At 53.8% G+C, this 17,095-nt stretch overlaps 1 protein-coding gene across 1 annotated transcript in view; it reads left to right on the top strand.

Moving 5' to 3' along the window:
* Window positions 1–3,856: 3,856 nt before the first annotated feature.
* The window catches only part of GPR26 (G protein-coupled receptor 26), a 29,094-nt gene continuing 15,855 nt past the window's right edge, over window positions 3,857–17,095 (top strand). Inside the window, exons 1-2 of the mRNA XM_027529066.1 lie at window positions 3,857–4,570; window positions 15,097–15,210. Of these exons, the coding sequence (XP_027384867.1) occupies window positions 3,903–4,570; window positions 15,097–15,210 (782 nt within the window). The 5' untranslated portion in view covers window positions 3,857–3,902. The remainder of the gene's footprint in view (window positions 4,571–15,096; window positions 15,211–17,095) is intronic.

Below are 17,095 nucleotides of genomic sequence, written 5' to 3'. Positions count from 1 at the left end.
CATTTTGGTGACAGTTTGTATAAACCTTTCCTATCTGTCTCAAGATAGCTGTGGACAGGGCCACTCAGTCTCTAACATCTCACTGTAGTTTATGAGTCATGCGTGTCTGTGTTCAAGCACATGTGTGTGATAAACTGTGTGTGATAAATACAGTGGGGAGAACATGTTTAATGTCCAATAGATGTGGATTCCAATTCACACGATGACTCTACCTTCTTAGTTAGCTTACACTGCCTTATTTATGGGGCTTCCCTGGGGGCCCAGATGGTAAAAAATCCACCTGCAAGGCAGGAGACCCAGGTTCCATCCCTGGGTCTGGAAGATCTCCTGGAGAAAGGAATGGGTATTGATGCCAACTTGGAGTGACCTTGAGCAAATTAAGGACATTTCTGGGTCTCAGCTCCTTTGCCTCATCAAGTTGGGATCATGATATCTGTGTTGAAGCGTTGAGGCAAGGATTCCCAAGGACATGTCTGTGTATCTGCCTCCGTGTGGAACTATAGTAAACCATCAAAGTGGGTGAGATTCAACCCTGCTGAGCCCTCCCTCAGGGCTCAACGACAGCACTTAATGACTCATGTTAACACTGTCATGAATATCCCATCACTTCTCTCCAGCTCAGAGAAGCCTGACATGCAGATCTGGCCACAGTGTAGCCTCCTGACAGGCACACTCCAGGCCCTGAAGATTCATCTCCTGGTTATGTGGGCCCCCTTTCCTGAGGAGCAATAGAAACCTTGTATCAAAGCCTGGACACGGACAGGCATCTTGCTTCCTCAGTGAGTGTGACTCATTGCTGGTCTGGAGCTGTCAGACCTGTGCTCAGTGAAGCCCAGCCTGGGAGCTGAGGACCTGGTCCCTAAGGAGACCAGCCCTCCCACAGCATGCCCACCCCCCGCACCTGGCCCCACCCCAGGAGCAGGAAATATTGTTCACAACCAGAAGAAGATGAGCTTCTTTTCTTTAAGAAACTGAGTTAAATGTTCTGAGTGGCTTTCTGCCATTTTAACCTTTCAATATTGCCTTTAAAATCTCAGGAAGCAAATGATTTTCAAAATGATGTATGGTGTGTGTGTGTGTGATCCTTGGTTTATGGCTGCTGCGCCTGGTTACCTGATCACCAAGATCATTTTGATGTTGCAAAGTTGAGATACTTTCTAGTTCCAGACCAAGGACACTCACTTGAGAAAGTGACTGAGGACCTCTGGAATGTGCAGAAGGGGGGCAGCATATGGAGTTAGAGATGATGGCTTCCTCCCTGACCAGTTCTGTCACTTAATCTTTTTGAGTCTCAGTCAAAAATATGGATGAGAAGCTTTTTTTTCTTGTCATTAGGCAGGGATGAAATGGAGTGCAATAATGTTTGGACGTGTCTTATAAACTCCACTGTGCTGTAAGAGACTAGTTAATACTTCACTCTGCACTTCCTACACACACTGGTGACCCTCCAGCAGGAACCTCCAGGCCAAAGCATTAGGCCACTGCTGGAGGAAGTACCACGTGATGAGTTGGCATCCAGCGCCCCCACCTGACTGCATCTCCTGGACTTTGCTCCTCAGGGCATGGTCATGGACCACCCTCATCAGTATCACCTGAACAACTCATAAGAATGGTCGGTTTGGGTCAGTCCCAATCCGGCCTCAGATTCGTGACCCAGGAATCTAACTCTTAACCAGCATCCCAAGTTTCCCAGGTGATTCTGATAAACCCTGAAGTATAAGAAGAGTAGACCCAACGGTGCTCAGAGCAGTGTTTAGCTCACGCGTTTATTCCACAAACAGTATGTGGTCACCTGTCTCTTGCTAGGGGCTACTTGTGGGGACAAAGTCTTTGGGAGCAGGGGAGATACGCAATTGACTATCTCACTCTGATGCCAAGTATCTAATGAAGACATATCCAACCCTGAAGTCAGCAGGCCACGTGATGCGCCAAGCAATGAGGAGATGGCTGGCTTCCGGTTCATTTCCTCCTCTGGTGGGCACAGCTCTGCATATACAGTGTCTTAGTTATTTCTTACCAGAACCCTGAGAGGGAAAGGAGGACAATGAGGCTCCTTGAGGTCTGGTAACTTGCCAGGATCCTGTGACATCAGTGGTGTATTGGTAAAGGTTCAGTCACAGGGTAAGATGGGGAGCCCAGATCCACACACCCTCCCCCAAGATCTTTTTTTTTTTAAGATTTATTTATTTTTGCCTGCACTCGGTCTTCATTGCTGCACGCGGGCTTTCTCTAGCTGTGCCAAGTGGGGGCCCTTCTCCAGTTGCCGCGCACCAGCCTCCTGCTGTGGTGGCCTCTCGTTGCAGCCTGCAATCTCCAGAGAGCAGGCTTCGTAGTTATGGTGCACTGGCTCAGCTGCCCCTTGACATGTGCGATCTTCTGGGAGCAGGGCTTGAACCTGCGTCTCCTGCATTGGCAGGCGGATTCTTAGTCACTGGATCACCCTGGAAGCCCTCCACCTGGGGCCCTGACAGAAACAGGAGGGCCACAGTCGGTGCACTCTTTCCCGAGGAGGAGCTGGGAGCCTGCTTGCTCAGAGTTCTCAGGGTCTCCACCAAGCCACACCAGCCACCCTCCTGCCCTTTTTCTGAAGGGTTCCTGCAGGGTGTGGCATTCAGGTCCCTCACAGACTGGAACCAGCTGCCCCACCAGACCCACAGCACATGGTGTGTGGGCTGGCAGAGGGCCACGGGGGAGCCTGGGCTGGGAGTGCTGAGTTATCAGCCACCCCAGGGCTCTGCTGAGACTGGCCTTGGACAAGCAGAACCATCCATCCACCTGTGAGCGCTCAGGGCCAGATAAAGCCCTCTCTGGACTAGGGGATGTCACAGCATCACCCCAGTAGGCTTGAGGATGCGGCTGAAGCCCAGGCAGAAGGGCGGTGGGAAGACAGCCCCGTGAACCAAGCGCCCCCAGGGGTGTAGCTGCTGCCCCGGGGACAGGCTGGGGAGGCCCTGAGAGACATCAGGGGCCAGGGGCTTGATCACAGAGGTTGGAGAGAGGTGTGTTCCTTCCCATTTCGGCAAACGGAGCCCACCTGAGCTCCCCCCGCTCAGCCCACAGAGGGAGAAACTTCAGCACTGCGAGGCTCCGAGGGACAGGTTGGGCACGTCCACGTCTGGCCAAGCTGGCGCTGGGGCTCGGATGGGTAGCCCTGAGGCATGAAGGTGCCCAGACATCCCTCCCTTTTCTCGGGCAGACTTCCTTGACTCAGCCTGTCTTTGACACACATTCGGGGAGGATTGGGGAGTTGGGGGTGGGAGACAGGAAGCTACCAAGAGCCAATCACCCCGCACCGGAGCCTTCAGGGCTGGTTCTTTCTGAGTGTGTGTGTGCGCGCGCGCTCGCGCGCCTCAGCGGAGAATTTCTGTGATAGAAGCAGCCAGATTCTGGAGTGAGCCAGACGAGAGGAGAGGGAAGAACAAGAGGGGAGGAGAAAACTGGTGAGGGGTGCGAGAGACAGACGGAGAGAACAGCAGTGGGTGAGAAAGCCCAGCAGAGGGGGGAGAGAGAGAAAGTGGAGAGGAAGGCAGAGAGGAAGAGCGAGGAGAGCAAGCAGCGGAGAGACGCGAGGCAGAGAAAGCAAGGTTGCAGGAGGGGCCGCGGAGACCAAGACGGAGCGCGGAGGGATGGGGTGAGAGGCGGCCGCCGGCGCCCGCAGTCCGGGATCCGAGGGCGCGCAAAGCTCCGGGTTCGGCGGCGCAGGGGCGCTTGCCCGGGAGGTGGCGCAGGGCTCCGGGGTGGCCGCGCGCCCTCTCCGGGGGGCGAGGGGCTGGGGGAGCCATGGCGGCGGGGAACGGGGGGCGCGGGGCGGCTGCAGGGCCGCCGAGGGGCTGAGCCGGCGGCGGGCTGCGCCATGGCGGCGCGGGGCGGCGGGCCCTGAGCGCCGGCGGCGGGCGCGCACCATGAACTCGTGGGACGCGGGCCTGGTGGGGCTGCTGGTGGGCACGATGGGCGTCTCGCTGCTGTCCAATGCGCTGGTGCTGCTCTGCCTGCTGCACAGCGCCGACATCCGCCGCCAGGCGCCGGCGCTCTTCACCCTGAACCTCACGTGCGGCAACCTGCTGTGCACCGTGGTCAACATGCCGCTCACTCTGGCCGGCGTCGTGGCGCAGCGGCCGCCGGCTGGGGACCGCCTGTGCCGCCTGGCCGCCTTCCTCGACACCTTTCTGGCCGCCAACTCCATGCTCAGCATGGCCGCGCTCAGCATCGACCGCTGGGTGGCCGTGGTCTTCCCGCTGAGCTACCGCGCCAAGATGCGCCTCCGCGACGCCGCGCTCATGGTGGCCTACACGTGGCTGCACGCGCTCACCTTCCCGGCCGCCGCGCTCGCCCTGTCCTGGCTCGGCTTCCACCAGCTCTACGCGTCCTGCACGCTCTGCAGCCGGCGGCCCGACGAGCGCCTGCGCTTCGCCGTCTTCACGGGCGCCTTCCACGCTCTCAGCTTCCTGCTCTCCTTCGTCGTGCTCTGCTGCACATACTGCAAGGTGCTCAAGGTGGCCCGCTTCCACTGCAAGCGCATCGATGTGATCACCATGCAGACGCTGGTGCTGCTGGTGGACATCCACCCCAGGTGAGGACGCGGGGCGGGGGACTCGGTGGAGGCGCGGGGTGGGAAAGGGGGTCCTTGACTCCCCCCACGCTCCATCGTGCAGCTTTGTGCAAGCCCCTTTAACACCGACCCTCCGTGTCCTCTTTGGAAAACTGAGGTAGGGGAAAGGGGCAACGTTGTGAGTCTCAAGACAGGTGCTTAGAGTATCAACCAAGCAGGACCTCCCAAAAGGTGGGTGAGATATGAATGCATACATTCCATGACTCATGGGGATGGAAACCACAGAGAATCGGAACTTTGCTGGGCTTCTTATTTTACATGTGTGGTGTTCACTTTAAGTAACAGCATATATGGGAAGGCAGTGATCTCTGTTCACTGTTGAAGGCCTTTGCATGGCTCTCATCAGGCCCTGAGAGCCTGACCAGGATGCTTGGAGTGCTGCTAAGAGGTCTCAGACAGCAGGGTGACGCTCTGCTGGCTCTTTCCTTTCTCTGGTGCCTGGCACTGCCTCTGTCTCCTGCTCGTGTGTGTCTGTGTGTGTGCGTGCAATAGAGAGAGAGAGGTAGAGGGAGAGGGGGAGAGAGAGAGAGTCCTGGGCGGCCCCTTCCTCTGCGGTCCTTAAAGGAGCCTCTGAAGGGCTCTGGGTCAGGCTGGGGAGGTCCTCCTGTCCCTCCCAGACAACGCCCTCTGGTGTCTTCTGGACTTGGAGTACCTGCAGAGGGAGGGTGTCATCCTGAGACTCCCATGGTGAAACCTGCCCACCCACCTCCATCCTCCCCTGGCTGCTGTTTCTCAGGAAGGCAGCTCGGGGTGGGCAGTGTGGGTTAGGGTGCCTCCCTCTCCCCACCCCTACCCCAGCAAGTCCTACCATCCCCCCACCCCCACCCCCACCCCCACCCCCCAGCCTCTCAGGGACAGAAGGCAGAAAGACTCAGCTGAGCTGTCCTGAGAGCACCTTGGCTTTCCTTACAAGCAGAGGGAAGTGAGGAGGGAAACTGCTGCTGGGTCTCTGTTCTATAGACTCTGCTATTTTATGTCCTGATGCTCTGGACCCTTGAAAGGGGGTTTTGGTGTCAAGATGGCATGAAAAGTGAGGCAGGCAGAGAGGACCAGTGCATGGGAGGCCAGGGGCCAGGGAGGGAGCTCCGTCCCCAGGGTGCGAATGCCTCCCGGGCCGGGAAGAAGCAAGCTCCTAGGTGAGGGGAGTCAGTCTGACCAAAGGCTCCTTCAGTTCTGAGTTCTTCTGCGCATGAGCAAAAACAAAGAGAAGACCTTGAGCTTCACGCTGTCTGAACACAGAAGGGCATGTAAGCCTGTGTTCCCTGTTCCCCTCAGGATGGTCCTTCCAGATTACATGCCGGTCCAGAGCTTCTAGTTGCAGAATCTTCCTCCCAGAATCATGTACACTACGTCCCTTGTGAGAGACACCAGGGCGTGTGAACCATGTATGAAAATGTGTGAGCTCCACACACACAGGCTTACGTGCTTGTATGTCAGCTCCCTGTGTAACAGACCACAGGTGTGCACCGACACAAAGACTCGCCCTGCCTCGCAGCACGTGGCCATGCATGGTCAGTGTCACCTAAGGATCGCAGTGCTGTTCCCCTTCCCATCACCCTGGGGTGAGAGGACCTCACTTGAGAAGGTGCGTCTTCCCTAGGACATTCACGGGGAGCGCTCTAGAAGCGGTAGGCAGTGTTGTTGAACTCCTGGCACTTGAATGAGTGAGCCCACTCATTGAGAATCTAACAGTGGAGGAGGGAATCAGCTGGGAAAGGAATCAGTTCTTATTTAGACCAGTACAAACCCCATCGCCACCCTCCCTTCAACTTCCAGAACAGGAGGACGGTGGCTCCTTTTCAGCCCATTTAAGATGCTACTCAGTCTTGTCCATTTCTTTGTGACCCCATGGACTGTAGCCTGCCAGGCTCCTCTGTCCATGAAATTTTCCAGGCAAGAATACTGGAGTGGGTTGCCATTTCCTCCTCCAGGGAAATCTTCCCAACCCAGGGATCAAACCTGCATCTCTTGTGTCTCCTGCATTGGCAGGCAGATTCTTTACTGCTGTGCCACCTAGGTCAGGTCCAATCTTGCAGATGTCTAACAGACTCCAGGTCAGACACCACGGAAAGAGGTCCCGGGGGAGTCAGGAGAAGAGGCAGGTGCTCTGCTGGCCTCCGGGCCTCTCTTCCCTCCTCCTCGCCCTTTCAGGGGGATGCTCACTGCTTCTGAGCCCCAGGAAGCCCTGAGGAAACCCTCTTCCCAGAGCCCTGGGGTCCTGCAGGGCCAAGGACCAAGAGCAGCCTGCAGTAGGGAGAGGAAGGGCTTCTGGGAGATGGTGGGGATGGATTGCCTTCTGCTGATTCCAACAGGCCCTGCTGGCGGAGGCTGGCCAGAGGTTGCAGAGGAGTGGGCAGGCACGACTGCACTGTCCTTTCAGTGACCACAGCCCGCCTTTTTCTATGGGGTCCACTCCCAGAGGGAGAGCGTGAGCGGTGGCCTCACAGGAGGGCACCAGGTCTTGGACAGTGGATCCTCAGGCTTCTTTTTTGAAGGTTCCAAACTCTTCTTCCCCACAAGTGAGAAATGGCAGAGCTAGCTCCGGGGTAGCGGAGGAGGAGGCTGCCCCTAGTCCCCCCATCCTCCGGCACTAAGGCTTCAGGCAGCTTCCAGGGCCAGTTGGTCCTGGGAGCTGGGGGAGTCCAGTCCCGATCAGTAGAAGTCAGGCTTCCTTGTTCAGGGTGGCAGGTTATGGTGATTTTGTTCACCGGAAGATTCACTTCACAGCCACCACCCTGCTGGCCTCCTGGGACTTAATTTTGAGTTTTCCCTGAGGCCCGGGGTGGCATTTGTCAGGAAGCTCCCGAGTGATGCCGGCTCTTCCTGCAGAGCATTTGACAGGGAGGATGACGGGCTGGATTCCTCTGCTTCAGCACCACCTCAAGGTCAGGGACTCTCTGCTCTAAGTTGAATCAGGGACCCTGAGAGACCCCCCCTTCTCCCATCTTTCTGGAGTGGTCTCTTGGGTTACTGCTGTCACAAAGGAATTGGGAATTACTAATAGTTTTTACCCACCTGGTCTCTAACCACTCAGTCTACTGGGTTCAGTTCTCCCAGATCACAACTTGGAACCGATTATAGTCAGATCCTATCTCTGGTGCCCTCAGGGACGCCGATGGGGAGCCCTGATGGGGGGCCCTGCATGGGGGGCCCTGCCTGGGGACCCCTGGTGTTGATGCTGCAGCCCTGCTCTCTGCATGTAGTTGAAGGCATCACTGGCTGGCACAGGTTCATGACTTCAGACTGGACCTTGGGTGAAACATAATGCATGCTTGTGATCAAGGGCTATAGGGTGAGAGCTGAGCCAGAGGGTGTCAGAACTGTGCAAAGCTAGATGGAAGGGCCCTCCCTGTGCTGTTGATTTTGTAGATGAAGAAGTTACGACCCCCAGGGAAGAGGGGGCAGTTGCCATGTTTAACAGATCTAGACTGTGGGTCCACCCGGGCCTGCCCCCAAGGTTTATGGATTATGCGGCAATAGTACAAATGGAGTTTCACAAGCCATCTACGTGAATATTGAGATTTTCTAAATTCAACTTCAGTTCAGTTCAGCTCAGTTGCTCAGTCATGTCTGACTCTTTGCGACCCCCACGGACTGTAGCACCCCAGGCCTCCCTGTCCATCACCAACTCTGGAGTTTACTCAAATTCATGTCCATTGAGTCGGTGATGCCATCCAACCATCTCATCCTCTGTCATCCCCTTCTCCTCCCACCTTCAGTCTTTCCCAGCATCAGGGTCTTTTCCAATGAGTCAGTTCTTCGCATCAGGTGGCCAAAGTATTGGAGTTTCAGCTTCAGCATCAGTCCTTCCAATGAATATTCAGGACTGATTTTCTTTAGGATGGACTGGTTGAATCTCCTTGCAGTCCAAGGGGCTCTCAAGAGTCTTCTCCAACACCACAGTATAAAAGCATCAATTCTTTGGCACTTACAAACTGTTAAATGAAAGATGTTCTAACCTTCTGCCTTGAGAAGTACACATTTATAACGCTTTGCAAGGCTGGGTTCAAACTGAGGGTTCTCAGGTTCCTCGGACGTGGTGAGGAGAGCAGAACTGGCTTTGTGCACACAGCCCACCTGCCTCGTCTCCCAGCCTGGCTCCCCCAGCTCAGAAAGGGGCCTCTGTTGTACAAGGTGGACACTGCAGGATCTGCATCCACATGTTGCTCACAGATGTCATGTCTCTGGTCTCCAGCTGAGCACAGAGGTGGCACAGTCCACCCTTAGGAGGATGGGGCCAAGGATGATGCCTGCACACCTTCTGGAAGCAGGACCAGGGCATTTGGGCAAAAAATTCCGTATTTCTAGAGTTTGGTCAGGTGGCACTGGTGGTAAAGTACCAGCTTGCCAATTCAGGAGACACAAGAGACTCGGGTTCGATCCCTGGGTTGGGAAGATCCCCTGGAGGAGGAGGGCATGGCAACCCTCTCCAGTATTCTTGCCTGGAGCATCTCATGGACAGAGGAGTCTGGTGGGTTACTGTCCACAGAGTTGCAAAGAGTGGGGCATGATTGAAGTGACTTAGCACACACACACACACACACACACACACACACACACACAGCTTGGTCTAGGATGGAGCATGTGGGTTCTGAGTGTGCCCATCCCCTTAGCTCTGAACTCTTCATTTCCTGGGGAGGCCTGGATCCCTCAGTATCCAGGGCCCAGGACAGGCCCCCAACTTTCAGGTCTCAGGGCAGGATTGCTCACACCAGTCCTGACCCCAAGCTCGAGGCTTTTCTCCACCATCAGTCAACCTGTTTCCTAGCCTTTTGTTTCATTTTCCAAAAAGCCAGAAGGCAAATCCAGATGTCTCTCTGAGTCCTGGGCCAGCTACTGTCCTCTGGGGGTCAGTCAGGACCCACCCCCCACATGTTTTAGCCACAATCACCTCATGTGCTGACTTTTCAGATATCCCCAGGATAATCCATCCTTCTGCCCCATTCCTGAAGCCTCCTGGGGAACATGTCTTTGACCCCACATGTCACCTGGAGAGCCCATCTCCTTTTGGCTCAAGGGAATACTGTGTCTTGTCATAGCCTTTGGGACCAACTCTGCTCCCCCCGCCCCCCGCCCTACCCAACACACACACACACACACACACACACACACACACTGGCACTGTGCTTGCACTCTGGGCCAATGAACCTGGCCAAGAGAGCTTCGGGCCTCTCACCCTCTGCGCTGCATGGGAGCCCAGACTCAAGCTCAGATCTTACTGGCAACAGTCTGTAGTCGCAGTGTGCTCTCTCATAGATACAGGAAGAGAAAGTTTGCAGTGGGAGGGAGTTTGGGGGTTCAAGGCAGTGCTGGGCCGTAGGCATTGTTTCCTAGATACATACTGAGTGATTAACACTTAGGATCCACACTGAGTGAATGCTGACTCTGAGTCAAGCACTGTCTTAGCTCCTTCCGGGCTGTTCACTTAGATAAACTCAATAGGATCCTGCCACACAGGTACTTACCTTGTCCCCATTTTAGAAATGAAGAGGCTGATGCACAAAGAGCTGTGTGACTTGCCTAAAGCCGCACAACAGGTCAGTACAAGAAGCATAGACTTAAGCCCAGAGGTCTGGCTCTGGCGCTGCTTGTGTGCTGACCACTCAGTATTAACCAGAGAGGACTCTCGGGCATGGAAGGGTTCACAGCTTCACATTCTATTGATAAGCCTTGCTTTGTCTGAAAGGCTCAAGATTCTTAAGTCTCAGCTTTAAAAAAAATCTGTGCTAGAGCAGATTTCTACTATCATCTCTTTTGATAAGGTCACTTTAAAATGACTGAGTATTAATTTTCTTAAGGGTTGTTCATTACTTCAGATGGCATACTCTCGTTACGTTTTTCTGGGTACAAGATGTTGAGCTTTGTAGCGTGGGAACCCAGAAAAGGAATGTGTCTGTGGAGTGCCTGCTGTTTAATCCTTCTCTCCTGTACAAAGCTTTGCAGGAACAGATAAAATGAATTCCCCACAGGCACAGGTTTTTACAATGAAGAGTGACCTTGATCGTGCTAGCCTCTGAAGGGTCTGTTTTATTCCTCGGAGAGTCCCTGAGATGTTTCTGTTTATCTTTCTGAGGACCTTCAAAGCTTTAATGAATGTCTGTCTTTAAATATTCCTCAAGGCTCGGGGGCAGGATTGTCTGCTGTGGTGGGAGGAGGAGATGCTGCTCTTGGGGAGACAGTTGGGTCCTCAGACCCTCAGCAGGAACCCAAGTGCCCCCTCAGGGGTGGGGTTGGGGGGGCAGAGGAAGCTTCTCCCTCCTCCAGAGCTGGGTAGCAGATGAGTCACTTAGTCTCTGCTAAGTGGCTGCTCTAGCCATAGGCCTAACTGTGAAATCCACCTCCGATAAATGAGGAACCAGATTCAGAGAGGTTGAGTGACTTCCCTGAGGCCACACAGCTGTGAGGGCACAGCTGGGACTAGGACACATAGCCAGAGCGTGCTCACTGATCAGGGTTACTCTAAAATGTCTGAGAAAAGGAAAACATGGCTGGGGGTCACACCCCGGAGGAGGGCCAGCTTCCAGTGTCACCACCAGATTCTCTGGTGCCCCTTGATGAGTCATTTATGGTAAATGAAAGTGATCCTCATTTTCAAGGAGATGTCCAGAATCCTGTACTCCTTCCAGTGGGTGAATGTACTGTGATGACTCGGGACTCCTAGCTCAGCCCCCACATCTGCAATTCCTACACTGATCACACTGAGTTTTGAGAGAAGGATTTCATTATTAAAACAAGAGGTCCTGTGTTGTAAAGAATGTACCAGACATGCCACGAGGGTGACTGTTGTTCTGATTTGCCTGGGACTGTGAGGGCTCCCAGGATGTGTGACTTTGAGCCTGAAAATCAAGACCGTCTCAGGCAAACCAAGACGGGCTGGTCACCTCACTGCACCCAGATCTCCAGGGTGGGGACCCGTGCCTTCTCTCCATGCCCACTTATATCTGCACAAGTCACAAGAGCCAGAGGTCTTTGCAAGAAGATGCTACAGACACCCAGGTGTAAATGGAAAGTGAAAAGATTTACGATGACTTTTGCTGTGTGACTTTAGGCAAAATCGCCCTTCTGTTCTCTGCCTTCTTGGTTGTATGCTTCAGATTTTCTGAATGAGATGATGTACACAAATCCTCAGGGAGGTGTAATGACCCCAGTGAGTTGGCAGGTGACACTCAGAGTCAGATGACCTGGGTTCAACTACTGCCATCACTTAGGGAGACCAACCATCCTGGGTTGCCCGAGACGGAGAGTGGTCCTCAGATGTGGGATCCTCGGTCTGAAAACCGAGCAGTCCTGTGTAAACCATCCAGGCTGCAGGACTTTCAGTACTAAACCCGGGACAGTCCTGATTACCTGGGGCAAGTCGGTCACCCCACTGCCGCCCTTCTCCAGATCACTGTGCGATCTTGAGCAAGTTACTCAACTTCTCTGTGCCTCTGTCTCATCTGAAAAAGTGAAGATTACAGTTTATCAGTCCTAATCTCATAGGATTGGGATTCCCTGGTGGCTCAGACGGTAAAGCGTCTGCCCGCAATGCAGGAGACCTGGGTTCAATCCCTAGTTCGGGAAGATCCCCTAGAGAAGGAAATGGCAACCCACTTCAGTACTCTTGCCTAGAAAATTCCATGGATGGAGGAGCCTGGTGGGCTGCAGTCCCTGGGGTCGCAAAGAGTTGGACATAACTGAGTGACTTTACTTACTGTATTATAGAGATGTGAGTATCAAATCAATGAATGCAAATGAACCCCTATCACAGTATCTAAGATAGCATATATATTAAATCAAGAAATCAAGAAATGTGGGTGGCTACTGATATGAGTGATTAGAAATTAATTCATGATGTTAGTCATGAGTAATACATTTCAGCCAGTATGAAATCTGTCTGTACTGGGCCAGACTCCAGTTCTCAACTTTCTAAATTCCTGGAAGGATACAGTCAACGGAGGAAAAAAAATCTGCAGGAATTTTAGGGGAGCAGTCCAAAGTAACATAGAGTTGTCCATCTGTGGCTAGAAATCTGACAAAGAAGAGCCGTGATTAATTAGTAAAATGTTGGTTCTTGTGGAGGGAAGGGGAGGCTGCCTTGGTGTCCATGCTGCTCACGAGCCTGGCTCATGAACATTCTCCCCACTCCTTGCTTTCATTGAACAGACTGACCTATTTTGGTATCAGGTCACTGCAGCCTGGCTTCCCAGGAGGCTCAGTAGTAAAGAATCTTCTTGCCAATGCAGGAGACACAGGTGATGCAAGTTCAGTCTGGAAGGCTTTGCGAGGCTGTGTTCAAACTGAGGGTTCTCAGGCTCCTCAGATGCGGCAGGGAGAGCAGAACTGGCTTTGTGCATACAGCCCGCCTGCCTCGTCTCCCAGCCTGGCTCCCCCAGCACAGAAAGGGGCTTCCATTGTACAAGGTGGACATGGCAGGATCTGCGTCCACATGTTGCTCACAGATGTCATGTCTCTGGTCTCCAGCCGAGCACAGAGGTGGCACAGTCCACCCTTAGGAGGATGGGGCCAAGGATGACGCCTGCACACCTTCTGGAAGCAGGACCAGGGCATTTGGGCAATAAATTCCATGTCCCTAGAGCTTGGTCTGGGCTTGCCAGGTGGCGCTAGTGGTAAAGAACCAGCTTGCCAATGCAGGAGACACAAGAGACTCGGGTTTGATCCCTGGGGTGGGAAGATCCCCTGGAGAAGGAAATGGCACCCCACTCCAGTATTCTTTCCTGGAGTATCCCATGGACAGAGGAGTCTGGTTGCTACAGTCCATGGGGCCGCAGAGTCAGACACGACAGAGACTGAACATGCACTCATGCACACATTGCAGCCCTGGCCTGACTTCTGCCAAGTTACCTTTCCTCCTGATGACTCTGTCCACAGTCTGCTTCCCTGTCCACTTCTGCAATCATGTCATTTATTTTAATGTATGCCTGTGGCCGATTCATACTAATGTATGGCAGAAACCATCACAATATTGTAATTATCCTCCAATTAAAATAAATCAATATATTTTTAATTATAAAAAAATAAGTAAAAAGTAGGAACACATGGCCACATTGGGCCTGTGATCTGGAGGACGTGATGCCTCGCTTGTGGAGATGGACAGCCCGGCTGTTGCTTGTGCATTTTGCTGAGGCTGCAGGAAAGGGGTTGCAAGAACCGCTGCTCCCAGCTGGCCTAAGATGTCAGTTCTCGAAAGGTGGGGAGCAGAGCGGAGTCAGGAACAGGGTGTGGTTAGAGGTGCAGGTGAGCATCCTCAGAGCTGTGTCCCTGATTCTCCAGGGGCTTAATGGTCCTGTAGCTTCACCGAGCTTCATCTCTGAAGGAATCAAGTAACTTCTTCAGTCACCTGATAATGTCATGTCTGTAGCCCTGGGCTTGCTGGGGCTTTGGGGTGGAAGAAATAGGGCTGAAGGTGTGGAGGAAAGGAAGCCCGGGCCACAATGCACACAGAGTCCAGGCTGCCCCAGCTGGAGGGTACCTGCCTCCAGTCACCCAGACACGCATTCAAATTCTGCAACCGCTTACCAGCTGAGCAAATCATTTGGCCTCAGTGAACTCAGGGTCTTCATTATAAGGCAGGGCAAGTAACACTTACCTGGCAGGATCAAAAGATAAAGAATTAGAGATAAGAATTAGATAAGGTAAAGGTAAGAACTAGAGATACTACCTAGGGAGTGTGTTTATTTGCACTTGCTTGGGCACTGTGCTAATTGCTTTGTATGCTTCAGGCATTTAATTCTCAAAGCAGCCTTTTGCAGCACTTTATTTTATGTCATTTTTTTTTTTTAATTGGAGAACAATTGCTTTATAATGTTGTGTCAATTTCTGTTGTACAACGAAGTGAATCAGCTATATGCGTACATACAGCCTCTCTCTCTGGCGCCTCCCTCCCACCCCACCCCCATCTCGCCCTCTAGGTCATCACAGAGCACCAAGCTGAGGTACCCCCGTTGTACAGAAGCTTCCCACTAGCTTATCTGTTTAGCACATGGTAGCGTATACATGGACTTCCCTGGTGGCTCAGATGATAAAGCATCTGCCTACGAGGCCGGAGACCTGGGTTCGATCCCTGGGTCAGGAAGATCCCCTGGAGAAGGAAATGGCAACCCACTCCAGTATTCTTGCCTGGAAAATCCCATGGACGGAGGAGCCTGGTAGGCTACAGTCCATGGGATTGCAGAGTCAGACATGACTGAGCCACTTCACTTTCACTTCAGTGTATATATGTCAGTCCTAATCTCCCAGTGGGTCCACCCTCCCCTTGTCGCTGTGTGCAGAGCTTTGTTGTATTACTGTCCGTATTTTACAGATGACGACCCAGTGATGTCAGACAAGTTACCCCAGGTCACGTGCTTAGAGCCTAGTTGAGCTCGTGTCTCTCTGGCTCCATGGCCAAGTTCCCACTCTCACAGCCACCACCTGCACACGCGAAAGTGAGTCCCTGTGCCTGGCCGCCCGCCCCGTGACTCACCTTCTCCCCCTCTTGTGCGCAGTGTGCGGGAACGCTGTCTGGAGGAGCAGAAGAGGCGGCGGCAGCGAGCCACCAAGAAGATCAGCACCTTCATAGGCACCTTCCTCGTGTGCTTTGCGCCCTACGTGATCACCAGGTGAGCTTGGCCGGCGGGCCCAGAGCTTGGGGCGGCTGGGGTTGGGCGCAGGGCTCCAGAGAGCCACGTGGGCCTCGCTTGGCCACGTGTTTTCCAGAGGGTGGATCGGAGGATGAGAATGAACTTGATAGATGAGGGAGAAGGAAGCCATATGCTTTTGCTTTTCAGCCTCAGATTCTTCTGGATTAAACTTAAGACCAAAAGGTAGTGAGACTCCCCACTTGATTGCAAAGCACATCATTCTAACGTTCAGTCCCCAAACCCAGGAAGCTCTAAAGGAGGAGACAAGGGAGAAGAGATAGGGGAGAGCAGCCTGCAGGGTGTGGGTTCTTACTGCCAACCAAGTGCAGGAGAGCCCCGCCTGGAATCCCCGGCCCAGACACCCTGATCAGCAGGTGCCACCTGCCCAGGGCGCAGGGAGCATGCTCTGTGCCCAGCCAGACGGGCCCTCCCATCCACAGCTCCAGGATCTGCCGCTGTGAGTCCAGGCGTCGTGGCTTGTCACGTTCTCTCCCTGTCCCCATCCCCCATGCCAGCCAAGGTTGCAGTATGATGGCCTCAGGGCTGTACATTCCAGAAGCCAACCTCCTCCAACTACAGAATTTTCCTTACATGTTGTAGCCAGAAAAAAAAAAAAAAAAGTATTACCTGCTCAGTTTTGCTCACTGGAGAGGAAACACCCCTGCACACACAAATTTGTATCCAAAATGGCTTAACTATTTGGGAAGATGAAAACAGAAAGGATTTTGATGTTCTGTTGGAAAGTGGATGTTGAGCCTGGCAAGTAGGAGCTGTGCAGGGTTTTGTGTGCATGTGTGTGTGTGTGTGTGTGTGTGTGAAAGAGAGAGCATCCCCCAGCATCCCTCAGCCTCCCCTCAGCATCCCCAGAATCCCTCAGTATCCACTGCTGCTGCTAAGTCGCTTCAGTCGTGTCCGACTCTGTGCGACCCCGTAGACGGCAGCCCACCAGGCTGCCCCGTCCCTGGGATTCTCCAGGCAAGAACACTGGAGTGGGTTGCCATTTCCTTCTCCAATGCATCAAAGTGAAAAGTGAAAGTGAAGTCGCTCAGTCGTGTCCGACTCTTCACGACTCCATGGACTGCAGCCTACCAGGTTCCTCCATCCATGGGATTTTCCAGGCAAGAGTACTGGAGTGGGGTGCCATCACTAGCACCCCCATTATCCCTCAGCATCCCCCAGAATCCTCCTGCATCCCCCAGCATCCGTCAGCATTCTCAGTATCCCCAGCATCCCTCAGCACCCCCAGTATCCCTCAGCAGCCCTCACCATCCCCCAGCACCCCCAAGCATCCTCCTGCATCTGCCAGCATCTCTCAGCATCCCCCAGGACCTCACATGACCTCTCAGCATCTCCAGTATCCCCCAATATCCCCCAGCATCCTTCAACATCCCCCAGCATCCCTCAGCATCCCCAGTATCCCCTAGCATCTCTCATCATTCCCTGTATCTCCCAGCATCCCTCAGCACCCTGATTATCCCCCAGCACCTTCCTGCATCCTCAGGTGGCTGGGACCTGGAAAGGATGCCCTGCTTCACCATCCCCCAGAGAGGGATGGTGCTCCAGGGAGGAGAGGCTCACTGTGCCCAGGTCCCTCTGTCTCTCCCTGTCCTTCCTCACACTGAGCTGAAGCCTGGCTCCCCATAGTTCCACCCACGCTCCCAAACCTGCTTTCTGCAGTCCAGCAGTACGTCTGTCCCGGGGGCCCTGCTGATGGGCAGTGAGCCGGGCTCCCCCTCAGCAGCACCTGTCTTCTCTTCTCCAGACAGCACAAGCCCAAAGCATCTCTCACTGTCTTTTCTGTGGTAGCCGCTCCCTCTGGGGGAAGGCTAGTGGGCTTATCTCTCACTTTAAACATAGGACATCA

This window comes from Bos indicus x Bos taurus, chromosome 26, assembly GCF_003369695.1.
Source record: "Bos indicus x Bos taurus breed Angus x Brahman F1 hybrid chromosome 26, Bos_hybrid_MaternalHap_v2.0, whole genome shotgun sequence".
NCBI lineage: Eukaryota > Metazoa > Chordata > Mammalia > Artiodactyla > Bovidae > Bos > Bos indicus x Bos taurus.
This window is presented reverse-complemented; position numbering and strand designations above follow the sequence as displayed.